At 33.9% G+C, this 19,224-nt stretch overlaps 1 protein-coding gene across 2 annotated transcripts in view; it reads left to right on the forward strand.

Annotated features, from left to right (window-relative positions):
- FBXO8 (F-box protein 8) overlaps positions 1–19,224 on the forward strand; it is a 52,194-nt gene that overhangs the window by 1,116 nt on the left and 31,854 nt on the right. The window contains exons 2-3 of one of the 2 annotated variants that reach the window (XM_077144327.1): positions 13,215–13,453; positions 18,233–18,569. In XM_077144327.1, the coding sequence (XP_077000442.1) occupies positions 18,241–18,569 (329 nt within the window). In that variant the 5' untranslated portion in view covers positions 13,215–13,453; positions 18,233–18,240. The remainder of the gene's footprint in view (positions 1–13,214; positions 13,454–18,232; positions 18,570–19,224) is intronic. The other variant, XM_077144326.1, reaches the window with a different exon arrangement.

Consider the following 19,224-nt stretch of genomic DNA (forward strand, 5'->3'; position numbering starts at 1 on the left):
TATATGTAGCAACATGTTGTGTCTACTTGTCTTACAAGTGCAGTTTTTAAATTCAGGGATCTTAGGTGTTTCTCCTGAATGAATGAATATATCGTGACCTATATTACTACAAAGTGAACCCAATTTCTATTTTTTTTTTTTTATCCCTTCTCTTTTTTTTTTTTTTTAATTAACGGAAAAAAAGAAATTAACCCAACATTTAGAGATCATACCATTCTACACATGCAATCATTAATTCTTAACATCATCACATAGATGCATGATCATCATTTCTTAGTACATTTGCATTGGTTTAGAAGAACTAGCAACATAACCGAAAAAGATATAGAATGTTAATATAGAGAAAAAAATAAAAGTAATAATAGTAAAATCAAAACAAAACAAAACAAAACAAAACAAAAACCTATAGCTCAGATGCAGCTTCATTCAGTGTTTTAACATGATTACTTTACAATTACGTATTATTGTGCTGTCCATTTTTGAGTTTTTGTATCTAGTCCTGTTGCACAGTCTGTATCCCTTCAGCTTCAATTACCCATTGTCTTACCCTGTTTCTAACTCCTGCTGAACTCTGTTACCAATGACATATTTCAAGTTTATTCTCGAATGTCCGTTCACATCAGTGGGACCATACAGTATTTGTCCTTTAGTTTTTGGCTGGATTCACTCAGCATAATATTCTCTAGGTCCATCCATGTTATTACATGGTTCATAAGTTTCTCTTGTCTTAAAGCTGCATAATATTCCATCGTATGTATATACCACAGTTTGTTTAGCCACTCTTCTGTTGATGGAGATTTTGGCTGTTTCCATCTCTTTGCAATTGTAAATAATGCTGCTATAAACATTGGTGTGCAAATGTCCGTTTGTGTCTTTGCCCTTAAGTCCTTTGAGTAGATACCTAGCAATGGTATTGCTGGGTCGTATGGCAATTCTATATTCAGCTTTTTGAGGAACCGCCAAACTGCCTTCCACAGTGGTTGCACCCTTTGACATTCCCACCAACAGTGGATAAGTGTGCCTCTTTCTCCGCATCCTCTCCAGCACTTGTCATTTTCCGTTTTGTTGATAATGGCCATTCTGGTGGGTGTGAGATGATATCTCATTGTGGTTTTGATTTGCATTTCTCTAATGGCCAGGGACATTGAGCATCTCTTCATGTGCCTCTTGGCCATCCGTATTTCCTCTTCTGAGAGGTGTCTGTTCAAGTCTTTTTCCCATTTTGTAATTGGGTTGGCTGTCTTTTTGTTGTTGAGATGAACAATCTCTTTATAAATTCTGGATACTAGACCTTTATCTGATATATCATTTCCAAATATTGTCTCCCATTGTGAAGGCTGTCTTTCTACTTTCTTGATGAAGTTCTTTGATGCACAAAAGTGTTTAATTTTGAGGAGCTCCCATTTATTTATTTCCTTCTTCAGTGCTCTTGCTTTAGGTTTAAGGTCCATAAAACCGCCTCCAGTTGTAAGATCCATAAGATATCTCCCAACATTTTCCTCTAACTGTTTTATGGTCTTAGACCTAATGTTTAGATCTTTGATCCATTTTGAGTTAACTTTTGTATAGGGTGTGAGAGATGGGTCTTCTTTCATTCTTTTGCATATGGATATCCAGTTCTCTAGGCACCATTTATTGAAGAGACTGCTCTGTCCCAGGTGAGTTGGCTTGACTGCCTTATCAAAGATCAAATGTCCATAGATGAGAGGGTCTATATCTGAGCACTCTATTCGATTCCATTGGTCGATATATCTATCTTTATGCCAATACCATGCTGTTTTGACCACTGTGGCTTCATAATATGCCTTAAAGTCAGGCAGCGCGAGACCTCCAGCTTCGTTTTTTTTCCTCAAGATGTTTTTAGCAATTCGGGGCACCCTGCCCTTCCAGATAAATTTGCTTATTGGTTTTTCCCCAATTTCTATTTTTATTTCAGCTTTCCTTCTCCTAATTTTGATGAGTTTGGTAATCATATTTCTGAATCAGGAGGTTTTTGGTTGTTATTGTTCTTTCACCTAAGAAAATGCTATATGATAAAAGCGGGTGTCAGAATAAAGAAAAAATTTTGTTGTTTGTCAGGCTGAGTAGGAAACTTCCCATTGTTATCCTTCTGAAAATTTGTCTAAGATGCTGTTTTAGTTATTGCAGTGTAACAAATTATCCCAAAATATAGCACCTTACGACAGCAAACATTTATCATCTCACACTTCCTGTGGGTCAGAAATTTGGGCACAACTTGGCAAAGTATCTCTGGCTCAAGCTCTCTCATGAGGTTGTGGTCAAACTATAGGTAGGGGCTGTGATTTCATCTGAAGGCTCAACAGAGGGATAGGAGTATCCACTTCCAAGTACAGTCATGTGATTGTTGATGGCCCTTGGTCCCATTTTCTGTGTACCTCTGCAGGGGCTGCCTCTCCATATGGCAGCTGACTTCCCCTGAGATAGGCTGTCCAGGAATGAGCACCCAAGAAGCCACAGTTGTTTAGGACCTAATCTCAGAATTGATATCCTATCACTACTGCCCTATTGTGTTTATTAGAAATAAGTCAATAAATCCAACCCAAAATCAAGGAGAGGGGATTACACGAGGACATGAATTTAAGGAGGCAGGTATAGTTGGGGACCATCTTAGAGGCCTAACATAGATACTCTGGTTGATCATTTTTAGGAATAAATAGACAGGATTAATTTAGCAAAAATGTGTCCTAAAGACAGCAGACAGACAAGGAGAAATGCCAGATTATAAGTAAATAAGTAAGATAAACTTGATTAGCGTTATCTCTCTTTAAAAAAAAAAAGCCTTTTTTCTTTTTCTTTTTTTCCTGTTACTTATCTTGAGAGAGGCACACTTCCTGTTTTTCTTAGGAAACTGTACTTGGGATATGATGTGAGTGAGAGGAATGTGTGGGGTTTTTTGGCCCACATGAGCAGAGCAATTCACAGTTGGAGAATTTGTGTTCCTTACTGCCATTTTATATGGTTGAATTTAGGTCAAAGTACGCATGAGCAAAGGTAGCATTTAATGGGGAAAGAAGTTAAGAAAGAGTTGGAGGTAAGAGTTGAAAGGATGCAGATCAGTGGCAGCCTTTTATGTCATGAGATAAAATAGTGGAGGGAAGAGTGTCTTAGACTAGAAATGTGTCTTGGATGTCTCTTTTTAAACATTATTAGGTGGCAGGTATCACCTCTTTCTGAATTCCCTGAATGCACATGACCAACATAGTTTTTGTCAATTAAACATATAAGCTTATTAAAATAAACATTACATCCTTCAGGGTTCATGTTTACATTATTTTCACTGTGATTCAATGCAAAATTGCTTGTTTCTTCACTGTTTGAAAGATGTTATAAACCCTTATCTATTAAATAAAGTATTATTCAAGTTTATTTCTGATAATTCATGTGTTGACACCAGCCTGGATGTGTGTTTAAAATTTGACTTTTAAATTTGGGCTTCCTCTCAGGTAATACACATTGATTTAAAGTAGGTTACAGCCAATTACCCAGTATAGTTTTGGGTGCTTGTATTTCTGCAAAACTTGAAACATGATTCAGAAAATAACACAGTTTAAATACTTCTTTCTACAAAACATTGTATGGTCGTAACTTGTAGATAAGCCAAAATTTGCGTTATAATTTAATATATATGATCAGTTTAATGGGCATATTTTCTGTCTTCACTGGGCTTTCCTGTAGGTTAAAAAAATCATTTTCCCCATTTCACAGTATAAATGTAATCAATTACCAAGAGATTGGTCTTTCCTTTGATCACAGTGCATTTAAATTAGCCATTCAAGTTCATGATTTTTTAGTCCATTACTTAACCAACTACTAATGTACATTCATTATTTGAAGTGTTGATTGAATGTTTGAAAACTGAGGCTTACTTAAAATTACTTGAGTAATTTTAAAAGTATTTTAATGAAATACATCTACGTCTAGAAATTTATGTTCCCTGTTTTTTTTTTTCATTATTTTAATTTTTCCTACAAATATCTTAGAACAAATTCTACTATAAACTACAACATCCTTGACTAACTTGAATAAGTTTACATCGTATTTGGGACGAGTATTTTAGTGATATAGAGATGAGGAAAGATCTCTGTCCTTTCAAATTTAGTCATCAGGTTTAGGGAGTTTAGCTCTGTGATGAATAGTCTGTGTGTTGTGTAAGAGTTGATTGGACTGGATTTTGTAAACCGTTTGGTGAAGGCACAGAGTGAGCCAAGCTTGCAGAGCCCTGTTTGCTCATACTAAGTAGTAATTTGTGGAAGTCAAGAATATGGGGGAAAAAAGAAATGGAAAGGAAAAATGCTAAATATGTGCACACGCATAACATCTATCCATCATCTCTCCATTTTATTTTGATAGAATCATAGAATTTTATGCCTTTTATACCCCTGGAGACCTTGGGGATCAAGTCCAAACCCCTTGTTTTACAGGTGAGGAAACTTCGAAATTTAAGTGACTTGCCCGATACTTGACACCTAACTAAAGAAGGAGCCTGAATCAAATCACATTTTCTGTCTGTCTCTGCATTACTGGATGTTTTCTCGTCTCATTATGACTTCCCCCTATTTCTTTTCTCTTGGATAATTTTCTTTTAATAACCATCTATATTGGGTATTTAAATGAGACTATTCATATGCCAATCATCACATACCAATAATTTAACACTGTTTCCTCAGGAAGAGACTTATGGAATTAGTTTGCTTCAAACGAAAGTATTCAAAGCAGAATACTTTCATGAGGCCTCCAGACTCAAATTTTATTCTTCCCACTTTGCACTCTCTGTTTAACTGTTTAACCTTGTTTCATTTTGTTAAAAGTGATTCAGTGAAAATTATGGTTTGGCTTGGTTTGCTTTGATAATTCCCAACATTCATAGTTCTGACAATGTGGCTAGTGGGCATGGAGTGCCGTGTACTCTGAGGAGGCGGCTGTGGCTGCTGCTGATTACATTCGTATTGATAAGTAAATAGTAGCACAGTTAAGTAAGAACCAGTATAATTAAAAGTAATATGAGAAATATGACAAATTTATCTTATTTAGAAATTAAAACAATGTAACATTTCTTATAAAACAAACTGAAGAAATTAAGTAAGCCTGAAATTCTCAGCTTCTTAGTAACAATTAAATGACACATCTTAGTCTTTTCAGTTCTTTAAATGCCTTTTTTATTTTATTTTATTGCATGGGCAGGCACTGGGAATCGAACCCGGGTCTCTAGCATGGCAGGCGAGAATTCTGCCAGTGAGCCACCCTCGTACTGCCCTAAGTTCCATTTTAATAACACATTATGGAATGAAATTGAGGAACAGGAAAAAAACCTTCAGAAAACAAAGGATAGTGTTTTGAATAATTAAGTAAAATAAACTGCAAATGGTATTCCTTTTAGTAACAAAAACTCTCTCTTGCAGAACCAGATCTTTAAATTTAATGAGTGGGTTTCTTTTATGTGTTTAATGTACCTTATGACCTCTTGGTACTTAGCTGTTTCCCTTTTTTTCCTTAGAAAAACCTCTTAGTGGACTTACCCTTTCCTTCATTTCTCCACCCTTGTTCCCTTTAAATTTTAAGGATGTGATTGGTATCAGGTTTTAAAAAATTTTTTACCCAGTCTGTTCTGAACTGCTTTGGTGGTCTATCTTTTTGGAAGTATGGAAACCTGCTGGGCTACAATTGATTTTTAAGTATCACGTAGAAAATGTTTTCTCACAGAATATCTCATGATATCTTTTAAAGATTTTTTCAGACCTAAAACAAACAAAACTCTAGTTTTACTTTCTTCTTGAAAAAAAAATTGAACATTTCTAAAAAGACATAAGTGAAATTTCCTCATGTTTGAATCTTAATAGAATTTGTATTTTAAAAGTAACTCTTTTATTACTCATTTAGGATCTTTATCTGAGGACATTTATTATTTATAGTTCCCACTATTTCGTTGCTTAAGAAATATTGGAGAAAACTGACCATCTATATTGGGTATTTAAATGAGACTATTCATATGCCAATCATCACATACCAATAATTTAACACTGTTTCCTCAGGAAGAGACTTATGGAATTAGTTTGCTTCAAACGAAAGTATTCAAAGCAGAATACTTTCATGAGGCCTCCAGACTCAAATTTTATTCTTCCCACTTTGCACTCTCTGTTTAACTGGTGTATAAACCGTTCTTTATTGCACATAGTTGCCTCCACACATGTGCCATTTGAATGTTTAGTATCATTGAAATTACTAAAAGTATTAGGACAATTACCTTTTACCTATAAGAATACTATTTTATTTGATATTCAACTTGTTCCACCAGAAAATTTTGATTAAAGCTGCTTAATGTTAGACATTCCAACAGCTATTAATAATAGCTATTTTATTCTTTTGTGGAAACTCACTATTTTGAAAAGAGAACAAAACATTACAAATACAGTTAAAAAATAGGACTTTTTTTTTTTAGAAATGTAGCCAATCTACTGGAAGTAAACAGTATATGAAACTATTATTGTTCTTATAGACTTTAATAAATTAGTAATTGATATAGTTATTGGTAACTACAAATAATGTAGTTATTAGTAAGCCATGTAGCTATTGATAACTACAGATATTGGTAGTACAAATAACTTTAATTTTTACAAAGTTATTTGTACTACATTCTAGGTGGAAATTCCTTTCTGCCATGTTACAACAGTTTGGTTAGACTAAACTTTGCTTTCTTTTTTGAAATAAGAAAACTACATCCCAAATCATGTCAAAGAGTCAGCTATACTCCAGTGCAAAAATACTATTAATATTTTGTATTAGAAGAAAAGAAATCAAACCAGGAACTACATACTATTTTACCAATTAAAAGATGCTTTCATATACATCATGCTAGCTGTGGTTCATAGCAACCTTGTAAAATAGGTAAGAGTTATTTCCCCCATTTTATAGGAAACTGAGGCTCAGAAACTTTGAAATGCCTAAGGTCATATAGCAAGTTATGGCTTAATTGGAGCTCTGACTTTAAAGTCATCCTCAAGTATTGGTGCAAAAACCCTCAGTTTCCCTAAAGCATTATATAACCCACATTCTCTAATCTTAGCATAGTAATATTGGAAGTTAATTAAAAAAAAAAAAAAACCTAAACCCCTGGATTTTTTTTTTAATTAAAGGCCCTTCCAAACAATGAGTGGGCCAATGAATGATGACAGTATTATTAATATTGCTGTTGGTATTTGAATAGAAAGAATATATAAGAATTTAGAAAATTTAAACAGCATGTAATCTGATTTTTAAAGTAAAAGTTTCTTTATTTCCAAATAATAAAAATAAAAAGCAATACTAATTAAAGCAATCTAGATTAACATTAGTTTATGTTCTTTGTTTTTTAAGAGAAATTATACCAATTTTCACTGTGATGTATTTTATATTTGCTTTACCTTTTTATTAGACCAAATAAGAGCCACAAAAGTGTCAATCTTTTTAAATTTATACCTTAATTCAATTATTGATATATCTTATATAGTTGGAACATCATTATGTTTTTTAAGGATTTGTATTCCTTGATTGTGTCTTCTTTTGATCCATATGGTAAATTCCATGAAGTCAGAGATAATTCATAAATCATTAATAATTAATTGGACTTTCTAAAATCTAAAATACTTATTCTTTGTCAAATGACACTAGACTTGCTGTTTAGTTGGTCAGCCTCCTTAAAGCTTCATTCGTTAGAGTTTCTTCTAATTCATTTTTTAACAGCTTTAATGAGATATCATTTATATACCTTACATTTTAAGTGTATAATTCTCTATGTCTTTTTTTTAAATAGTTGTAAATATCCATACAGTTGCAAGAAATATACAAAGAGATCCCTTGTATACTCTGCTGAGTTTTCCCAGAAGGTAACATTTTGCAAAAACTATAATATAATATTACAACTTAGAACTCTGTCTGAGATTCTACAAAGATTCCATGCAATATGATTGCTTTCTCAAAACCTACATCCTCCAGATGGGTCCCTAGACCAGATAAATTCTGAAATACAGAGGGGCCAGCCTCTCCAGTATATCAACTAGTTCCATCCCCCATTCCATATTATCGACAGCCCTTTCCAACTTGAAAAATTTTAAATGGGCATAGTCCAAATACCCCTAAAGATTGGAAGAAAGATCAAAGGAGAAGTTGGAGTTATAACAGAGAAGATAGGATTTAACAAATTAGTATGACTCCTGATTCATTATACTGATATTTCTTTTAGTCTCCAGTATCTTGGTCCAGCTAGAAGGAAAACTCTAAAATTGTGAAACTGCGTAACCCATACCAAACCCTGAAATCTGTACTATAGCTAATTGTTATGGTGTGCTTTGAAACTTATTACTTTTTGTATATATGTTATTTTTCACAATTAAAAATATATATATATATAATTACACCCAAGATATTGATAATGATACAGTCCATCCACCTTATTCACGTCCCCCCAGTCTTACTTTGACTTCTGTGTGTGTGTTTAGTTCTACACAGGTTCACATACAGGGTCAATGTCACAGGGTCCTTCCTGTTGCCCTTTTATAACTACACTCATTTCCCTCTTTGCTAATGATGTTGTATATCTTATAATGTGCTTATTTGCCATCTATATGTCTTTTGTAATTGGATTTTTTTTACTGTTAGGTTTTGAGAGTTGTTTATACATTCTTGATACTGTTTGTGCATCATGTGCTTTGCAAATAACTTACCTCAATCTGTAACTTTTTTTATCTTCACCTGGGCTTTCAAAGAGTAAACCTTTTTCATTTTGATGAGGTCCAATTTATCAGTTTTCACTCTTAAAGGTCATACTATTGGTGTCAAGTCTAAAACTCTACCTAGTGCTAGATCCCAAAGAGCTCCTATGTTTTTTCCTAAAAGTTTTAATTTTGAATTAATTTATGTACAATGTGAGGTTTAGGTTAGAGTTCGTCTAATTCAGTTACTTATCAATGTTTGACCATTCATCCATTCATTCAGCCAATTAATGTTTATGGGGCACCTAACATGTACAAGGCAGTTTCTGACATTCCATTTATCCATGTAGCCTAGCGTGTGGAATCATTCTTGTCTTAGTGCTCACAGGCAGTCCCTATTCTGCGCAGTATCATGTTTACTGAAGCCTATGAATATTGAAATAGTGGTCTCGCTTTGGATGATCCCATAGTAACTATCAGTTGGTGGTTAGCATGGTATGACAGAGGCAAAGACTGCTTGTATTGTATCGTGTAATAAACTCAATAAAAGTGAACAAAAACAATATGATAGGTGAGTTCCAAAATTATTATTGCCTTAATGTTTGAGTAAATACTATTTTACTATAATCAAGATACACTTCATCCAACTCAACAATTATAACATTGATTTCAAAGGTATAAGAAGTTAACAAGCTACCCATAAAATACTTTATAATTCAAATAACTACTTTGTGAGGGGATCGTAAAGATCTATAGTAGAAGTTTCTTCTAATTAATAGACAAATTTATTTTGTGATATTACCAAAAGGAATTCTTGCACTTGAATTTTCCCATGAACCCTTGAAGTTATCATTTCTAGAAACATATTGATAATGATTTGAAGTGATGATAGTGCCTAACTGCCAAAAACTCTGTTTTGATAAAAAATGATATAGTTATTGATCTAAGCAAAATTAGCTTCTACTTAATTTATATATTTACTAGTTGTTATTTTTTTTCCTAGCAAAGTAAATGACATCTCTCCAAATTTCACAGATCCTAAATTAATGAAATTTAGGACCAAGATTATGACTACTCAGGTAATTAAGTCCAAAATAACCAGGTGTACTTTGAAACGGATGAACCAAAATCAGTTATTTAAAGCAGGCTGGAAAAGTGAATACAAAAGCACCTCTTATTATAAATTACCTACTTGGGGCGAGGTTCTCTAGCTGTTATGCCTTTAAGTCCCATGGGATAAGAATTATTATCCATTATTGCATGATGAGAAAAGTGAAGACTGGAGATCATGGCTAGTCTTCTGTGTTGGGTTTGAACCAAGGTCTTTTTCCACATCAAAGCCTATGTAGCCAAAAGAGCGGCTGTGGCTGGGAATAACAATGGGGTAATAAGCAATGTCAGAGGTAAAAGAGATGGGAGCCAGTGATGAAGAAACAGATTCTGTATTGCCTTTGCCATCTGTTGGCGCCAGCAGCTCTGGGCATTTGGTTTGATGGCTAAGAATTAAAATTGTGACTCAGACCTGAGTTTGAATCCGAAATCTTCCATTTGTCAGCTGTGAGAACCTGGGCAACTTCCTTAATCTCCCTGGGCTGCTATTTGCTCAGCTATAAAATTGAGACAATAATACCTACTTAATTTGGTTGTTGTGAGGATTAAAATGAGATAATGTATAAAAAATTTAACAGTGCTTGGAACAGAGCAAGTAGTAAATAAATGGTGATTTCTAGCCAAAAACAATAATATCTAAATTAAAGACAGGCTTCTTACCTATTTTTATGTACAAAAGGCAAGAACACAGCCAGAAAATCCAAGACTTCAATCTAAGAAAAAAAGTTGAAGTGGTGGTTTTTTACCTCCTTTCTTTAGAAAAAAATTCCCCTCTCCTTTTAAGTAAAATTTCTATTAAAAATGGCAAAAGTAAAAGTTCTTACTGAGTGTCTTGATGTTTTCCATGATAGGAGTCCCCTACTACTCTTATAATATTAAGTATTTATCTCCTTAGGCAATGGTTCAGTGTGTATTAAACTGAACCCTAATTTAAATTGCATATTCACCAAACTGAAATACAGAGCTTTCTCAAATTTAGATGCCTGAATTCCACAAGCAGGAATTTCTAGTTACAGAAAGGTTGTAAGGTTAAAGAAAATAACTCATTTATACCCTTTAACCAGATTCACCAGTTTTTAACATTTTGTCACACTGCTTTATCAGGCTCTGTATGTAGACATAGATGTTACTTTTTTCTGAAGCATTTGAGAGTAGGTTGCATACATCATGCCCATTTACTCCTTTATTTGTTCCTACGAACAATAATATACTCTTACATAACAACTGTACAGTTACCAAATTCAAGAAAATTAACTTCGATGCGTTATTTTTATCCAATCTTTAGCCCATATGTCCATTTTCTCAATAATGTGCTTTATAGTAATTTTTTTCCACTACAGGATCCAATCCATATATTGCATTTAGGTGTATGTTTTTTAGTCTCCTTTATGGAACTATTCTTCAACTTTTCTTTGACTTTAATGGCATTGGCACTTTTTGAAGAAAAAAAAATTCTATTCTTTTAAAGATTCCATTTGGGTTTCTCTGATATTCCTCATGATTAGATTCAGTTTATGGGGTTTTTTTAGCTGGAATACTATATAACTGATATTCATCATTCTCAGCATATTATGTCAGAGCCAGATGATGTCCATGTCCCTCTTATTTGGTAAATGTTGATTTTGATTATTTGGTTTAAGGTATTTTCTGATTTCTTAATTTTGTGATTAATATTTTTTTATATTCTGAAGTTAGTGGTGAGTGTAAGATACTTTGAGTCTTCGTAAATATTCCATTCCTTCTCAAACTCCAGATCCAACATCCATTATAATTCTTGCCTATATTATTTTTTCTGTGATGGCTGCAAAATAGTGACTTTCTAATTCCATTATTCCTTCTGTTTTTCTAGTCAGTGTTCTACTATAAGAAAGTGCTTTCCCTTCTCCTTTATGTTTTTATTGAAAATCACTACGGACTCAAATCTTTGTTTTATATGATGGATTATATTCCATTACAGTCCTTACTTTTTAAATTTATTTTTATTTTTTATATACTGTATGGCAGGGGTCATATTTCATCCTTTTTCCATGTGAGAATCCTGTTATTACAGCACCATTTGTGGAATTTTTGTTTGTTTGGTCTTTTTTGTTTGTTTGTTTGCTTGTTTTGGGAAGTGCCTGGGCCAGGAACAAACTTGGGTCTCCCAAATGGCAGACAAGAATTCTACCACTGAACTACCGCTGTTCTTATTTATATTTTGATGCCCTGTTGTCCCAGATTTAGCCAGTTAGAGTTCATTCAAACTGGCTTCTAATGTCCCTTTTGACATTGTTCTATTGTTTTTGTTTTGCTTTTAGCTCAATAGGCATTCATAATCTGTGCTTAAGAAGCACTGTTTTAGGAGTTTCTTGATAGCCCTTTAGAGGGTTCCAAGTGACTGGAGAGGTGAAAGTTGAGAGAGAGATACATCTTTTCATCATGATCATATATAACAGAGTTGCAATGGGTGCCTAATACAAGGACAAACCCCAACATATGTAATACGTAGATTATATGGTTGTATAATTCTGTTTATTTAGATTAATGTTGCAATTAACTTGTTAACTTTTAGTGAAGAGTCACTTGATGAAATTAGGACAAAAGAAAGTCATCGTAAAGTAATTGTGTGAATATTTCAACCACAATTAAATGATTGAACATTGGCTTTATGAGGCAATGAAAAGCGGATAGGCATGTGTGCATGTACAGGGTGGGTGGATTTTGCTTTAGAGTGACATTATACTGGCCATTTCTCTGCGCCACTTGGAAATGTTAGAATCCTGGGATGGGCGTGGGGTTGTCTCTCTAGAGGCATTCATTTTCTTTAGAGAAGACACTTCTTCGTTTTGCCTGGGTGAGAGATCTGTGGATGCCTAAGTATTTGAGGTATATGATGTATGTTGGGGAGGAGATGTTGTGGTCTGTTGTTCCATATCACACATTATCTCATTTAATTCCTACAAAAATCATAAGCAAGAGATATATTTATCGTGTAGGTAAGGAAAAAGTGGCCCAGACATGGTAATTCCTGATATTGTCCCGTGTTTCACATTGAACTTTCTCGTTACTGTGTTTTGAAATTCCAAGGCTCTTGAGAGTTCTGCAGGCTAGGTAGGCTTTTGCTTCCCTCTTAGTATTTCAGACAATACTCCTCTCTCTACATAGCTTTATCAGTAACTGTTGTCCTTCAACTTTTTATGATATTGAAATCTTACGTCCACTGAGCATCCTGTTTTCATCCTTTTCTGGATTGTTTCTACCTTTTTTATTCCTTTTCTATCATTTTAATAGGAGAGAAAGGTGATAAATGTATTTGCTCAATCTTAAATCTTAAACAAGAAGCCAAGAGTTGGCCATACAAAATTTTTTCAGCAGTGAGTCAGACATTGTTTTCTCTATTCCCTATCTTTTTGGGACCAGACCAAGCTCATGCAGAGCCCAGGAGGGGACGATTGCTAGCTGGAAAAACACACCAGGCACAGAAGTGGACAAAGGTTTATTGGAACTTGCAGACAGGAGAAATTTTCCGGTGACATCCAGCCAGGTGTTAATGCTCCAGAAAAGGAACAGAAATGCATGAGACGGTATATGTTTTCAGAACAAAGACATTCCATATAGTATGAGGATTAAAGGGGCCTAAGACCTGATGTTTTACTAAGGTTAGTATTTAAAACAAAGATACATTGTTACATCCTTCCCCTTTTGTTTGCTTTCTTGACCTTTGTCCTTGGCTAAAGCAGGTGTGTTACAGGCTTTGAGGAGGGAGCCTGTGCGTCAGGCCACCACACTACCCTACTGATATAAATCACAAATCATGTTGATCAAGGGTATCTACCGTTTATACTTGTACTGTTTTAAAACCTAGGATAGGTAGGAAGGCATAATCTTCTTTCAGGAAAGAGAAAGTTAGCATGAATAGAAATAAGTTTAGAGTTTAGAACATTGAAATTAAGCTATGTATATCAAAAGAGCTCTTTTGGAAGTAAAAACACCATTATGTGCATGGTAATCCTAAATGTAATATGGCTAAAATGTTGTCAGGTGGGGGTAACGGTTCATTTACAGGTAGTGATGGCTAGTTGTTCCATAATGCACCTTTAGCAAGAAGTTTATGCCCTCTTTTAGGTAAATATTTTTCAGACTGTTTATTTTTCTTCTGTGCATAGATAGCAGCCAAGGACTTTAAGGAACAGCAAGTTAAGTTTGAAATTTAAGATATAATAATAAACCAAAACATAAAATTCTTATATATAAGATTAATTTAGTAAAATAGCTATTTCTCAACTGATATGACACGTTTATCCACAGTAGCAACGTGTGTTCAGGGTTCTCTCAGTTTGCTTACCAATCCCCATTCAATAGATATTGGGGCCGGGCTTAGTTTAGTGATTAGCATCTACATCTCTGGTTAAAAGTAGTAATTTTATTACCATTCTGACAAATAAGAAGAAAATATAGTGTCCTAATTGCCTTGATTTTTTTTCCCCACCATTTTTTTCAATCTCTGAAAGATTTTTCAACTTCGAACTCTTCTAGAGATTTTTTTTAACCATAATTTGTCCTGTGTAAACTAAGTAATTTTGAAATTTTGTTTATTGCTGTCAGATAAATAATGAAGGTTTCTACTTTTGGAGAGCAAGAGAAAATATCTTTGGTTTCATTTTGAAGTTCCTTGGAAAGAATTTTATACAACCTCTGCACCCGATAAAGATGTCAAAAAAATAAATTCAGGTTTGGAAGAATTAATGTGAATAAATATATTAATTTAACACCCATGTTGTGACATTGTATTACTGTTCAAATTATTCACTCCTCTTTCCTGAAAGAGGATAATGCCTCTTTACCTATCCTTATGTGACCTGCTGAGCCTTCTGTGGTAGAAGTATGTCTCCCTGTCCCATTGACTTTGCGATTGACCATGTGACATGCTGTGACTAATGGAATATCAAACGAAATAAGCCTTGTTAGAGCAGAAGTTTTAAATACAATGTGTAGTTTAACTCAACCTATCTTTGTCTTTTCCCCTTCTCTGCCTTGCCATTGGGAATGTGCCACATAAGATCTGCTGATCAATCTGGACTCTGGAATGAAAACAATAGTAAAGCAGACATGTTCTAGGCTACTTAGATTTTTTAGTTTGTTTGCTATGCAATGAAATTGACCAATACATCCCAACTGTGCCTTTGAAGAATTGTTTCAAACAACCTATGTTACAATAGTCTCAGGAAGTGTTGCATTTACAATTAACATATACCCAGTGTTTTTCAGTAAATTTTGTAGCTTCTAGTGTATTGTCCTTTCATACCACTAAGTTTTAAAAATTAATTGCAAATTTTTTCACTTATGCATATAGAAAACATTGACATTAAATTCAAAAGATTTACATTAAACTGTCAGTTTTCCGCATTAAAATTTGTCTTTCTCAAGTCTGACGAGATACTTTATTCAGATATCAAGTAATCTTTACAATGTTGTATGAAATAGTCCCAATCATCGACATTGTTGAAATCTAAGGAATTCTGCAGGATGTCTTTAACTGAAAATTTTGACATATAAGGAAATATGTTAATGCTCAGATAATTGATACAAACTCAGTGACATCATCAAGATCTCGAATTCTTTTCATTTCCTTGCTCTGCTGTCTTTGCTAAGTCAAACTTTACCCTCAGTAGGGAAAAAGGAAACCTTTCCTCTGTTTCTTTGGCAAGGATGTGTCACTTACCTGTAAGCAATGGCAAAGGGAATGAGACTACCATAAATGCCTCGGCCTGCCCTTTGGGGTAAAATGAATAATAGAGGGTCAACCACAAAGATCATTATTTCAAAGATGTATTTTTAGATATGGTCTAATATATTTCTTACATATGTTATACAAACTGATAGCTATTGTGTCCCATCATTTTCTTATTCCTTAGTATTGATAAGAATCAATAAATAGTTTATTAAGAAGAGAATTAATACAATGAATGCCATGTCTTTTTTAATTTTATCAGTTTTCTAACAATTATACCCACCTTCCAAATCCCTGTACCTAAGGAAGATTTGAGGTTGGGGATGTAACACTGCAGACATCCTTTCCTCTCCCCAAATGTTAAATTTATGATACTAAGCTTTCTTAGAGTGATTTATGACCCAGGGGAAATTGTACTATGTTATTACATGGTATCAAGTACTGCTTTAAAGCGAAAGAAGTCCCCAAAGGACTTGCTGTATTGAATAGCAGTTGAATAGAAAGTGAGGTATAATCTTGCACTTTTCTTTGTCTGAATGATGTGCAAATGAGATAACAATCTTGCTTAGTTTTCTTTGTCTGAATTAGCCTCATTCCACGCTCCACCCTCCCCAACAACTCTTTTTTTCTTTTTAAGAACCAGCTGCTGGCTTTACCTCTTTCTACCTGCCGGATGCTTTCTGAATCACATTATCCAGTGCTCAATTTAAGTGGTCCCCATTAAAGTCCAGAGCTTAGGGAAATCACCCTGACTCTCGGTTCCCTAGCAACAACCCTACAAGTAACAACAGCTGCTTAACCATATGCCACTAGAAAGATGCTGTAAGGAAAATAGACAGAAATTGATATTAAGTTCAAGACTTCAAACACCATACTTATCATGTTTGATTATTTGCCTTTGGTTGAGCAATGGCAAAGGAGAAAAATAAATTTCATGATTTAAAATGACATAGAATATGCTAGATGAGCTCGATAATCAATGCAATTTCTACATATTTTCTTGATGAGTTAAACAGAGAAATAGCAATATTGATAATATTCAATATTCTTCTTAAATGGGAGTATTAAAATGTCAAATTTGTGTCTAGTTCAAATTATACTTATGTCTGTCACATTTAAACCTTAAGCACACTTAAAACTTTAATTTTTTTAATATTAATTTTATAATGTAACTACTGATTTTGGAACTAATATCGTTATTGTGGTATTTGTCATAAGAGGAAAAAAGGTTTCTTTCATGGCTTCTTTGCAGAAGCAAATTCATTTGTTCCTTCTCTTTGTGCTCTCCATCCATTTACAGTTTTAAGCTTCTGGGATTCCACACAGTCAGTCCTCTGTAAGGAGTTAAAAATTATCCTGACCTCCTTTTTTCTATTTTGATCAGCAAGTATCCTATTTTAGTGGCCATTATCCAAACAATGTCTAATAATTCAGTAAATATAGAAATGGATCATACAATTTTTCAATCTTTAGAAAATAGTATCTTTGATATTCTTATAAATCCTACTAAATTTTTAAATTATTCCTAGTAATTTTCAAAATTTCCAGGCACAAGTGTGGTTTTTGTTAGTCTTTATTATAAAAAAACTAACTAAAACCGTGTTTTAAGTTGTAGTCATACTATGAAACTTGTTTGAATATTTTAACAATTTGACACAAATATTTTTTACAAATTTTGAAATGTACGTGCATATATACACACGTACATATACACACATGTATCAGTAGTCAGCTGGGGTTTAATGAAACAAGAATTCTTTGTTTGGAGAAGAGACCATAAAAGTAATTATTTGTTCAAAACTTTTTCTGATTTAGTTTTTCTCTGTGAATTATTTGCCCAGGAAAAATGTGCTTATTTTAAAGGCAAGACCAAGTAGGAAGTCTAGGCTGGTCATTTTCTGAATACTTGTCCAATGTATATAACAGATAGACATAGAGCTGCTCTGGTTGAAAGTCAAGTAGCGTTGGGGAAACTTGGAGTATACCTTCCCCTTCTTGTGGCTTTTCCCAAGTACATCTGAGGAATCCTTAGGGCTACATAGAGAATTGAAAAAACTTGTCGAAAGTATGATTTTTAGCTTAAACCAACAACAAAACCAAATAGTTACTGTTGAGCTATTTATCATAGAGTTCTAGGTGTCTAATTTATAAGGTTCCTGAATTAGACTTCAGGGCCTATGTTACATTTTATTACGGTCTACAACATTAGTGTAGACTGGCAAGAATTAAACGGAAAGCATGTTTCACAGCTGTTATGTATCGGGGTTTGATTTAGCTTAGCCTGAGTAGTGATAAAAAGCAGGGTCTAGAGGCCCTTTAACGAAAGTCCTGTGCTCTGATCAGAGCTGCATTTAATACTGTCCTGTAAGTCCACATAATTAAAATTTGTAAGAGTCTTTAGGATATCAGTAACTTTTAAATTTCACCCTGTGAAAAATGATTATGTCACCTGTGAACATTAAAAGTAGTTAGCAAGCTGGCATAAGGTTGATGATCAAATCAAATATTTCTGCAACTCACTCTGTCCAGATTTTGTACTCAGAGTGCTCCAACTATTCTTTGTAGTATATTACAGTTTTTAATATGTATTAATGAGGAATTTTAATTCTGATAAATGAAGGCTTCGTGTCAGATTTGTTATGCCACTGGAAAAGATGGGTTACTTTTTAAATGTAGCCATTTTATTTCATTATGTCTTTCTCCCCAGGCTTGCAGATGGGTCAGGGGCTGTGGAGAGTGGCCAGAAACCAGCAGCTACAACAGGAAAGCTATAGTGAGCCAGGCTACCTCACCAGAGAGCAGAGCAGGAGAATGGCGACAAGCAACATTTCTAATACCAGCCATCGTAAACAAGTCCAAGGAGGCATTGATATATATCATCTTTTGAAGACGAGGAAATCTAAAGAACAGGAAGGTTTCATTAATTTGGAAATGTTACCTCCTGAGCTGAGCTTTACCATCCTGTCCTATCTGAATGCAACTGATCTTTGCTTGGCTTCATGTGTTTGGCAGGATCTTGCCAATGATGAACTTCTCTGGCAAGGGTAAGTTAAACCCACTAATATTTGATTTGAATATCTGTAAACATAGGCATGTTTAAATGTTCTTTTTAGGATAGATATGTATTTTTGTCTAGGGCTTATACTTTAATTTGCTGTTTATTAAGAAACAGTTACCATCATAGTCAAATTTGATATTTAGAAAAGAAGTATACAAAAGAAAATCAAGTAATCACTTTATAGTTATAAGAGAAGTTACCAATCAAGATGTGTTTGTTTATTCTAAAAGTACATTAGGGTTGTGAAATGAGAATTTCTAATCCAAAATTTAAAGTGTTCTCATCCCTTTGTATTCCTAGTGTAGTTTGTTTTTCCCATATGCATCCCAAATAAAGAAGAGTATACTTAAAAAAATCAATAAATAATCCCCAAATCTCGTTTTCGTTGGTTACAAATGGAGTGTGTGAGTGTGTGCTTATTTATTCACATATTTTTAACAACGATACTAACACATTAACTGATGAAAGTTTCATCTACATTTTATTTTTTCTTCCCACCATTTCATTAATGAAGCAGGCAAATATTAGGTAACAAGGGAATAAACAATCTCCTTGCTTAATTGAAAGTATACTTAATTTAGACATTTTCGCTTCAATTATACCAGTTTAACTTGAAACTATAAATCTGAGAAGAATTTGGC

The sequence above is a fragment of the Tamandua tetradactyla genome, chromosome 26 (assembly GCF_023851605.1).
Source record: "Tamandua tetradactyla isolate mTamTet1 chromosome 26, mTamTet1.pri, whole genome shotgun sequence".
Classification (NCBI taxonomy): domain Eukaryota; kingdom Metazoa; phylum Chordata; class Mammalia; order Pilosa; family Myrmecophagidae; genus Tamandua; species Tamandua tetradactyla.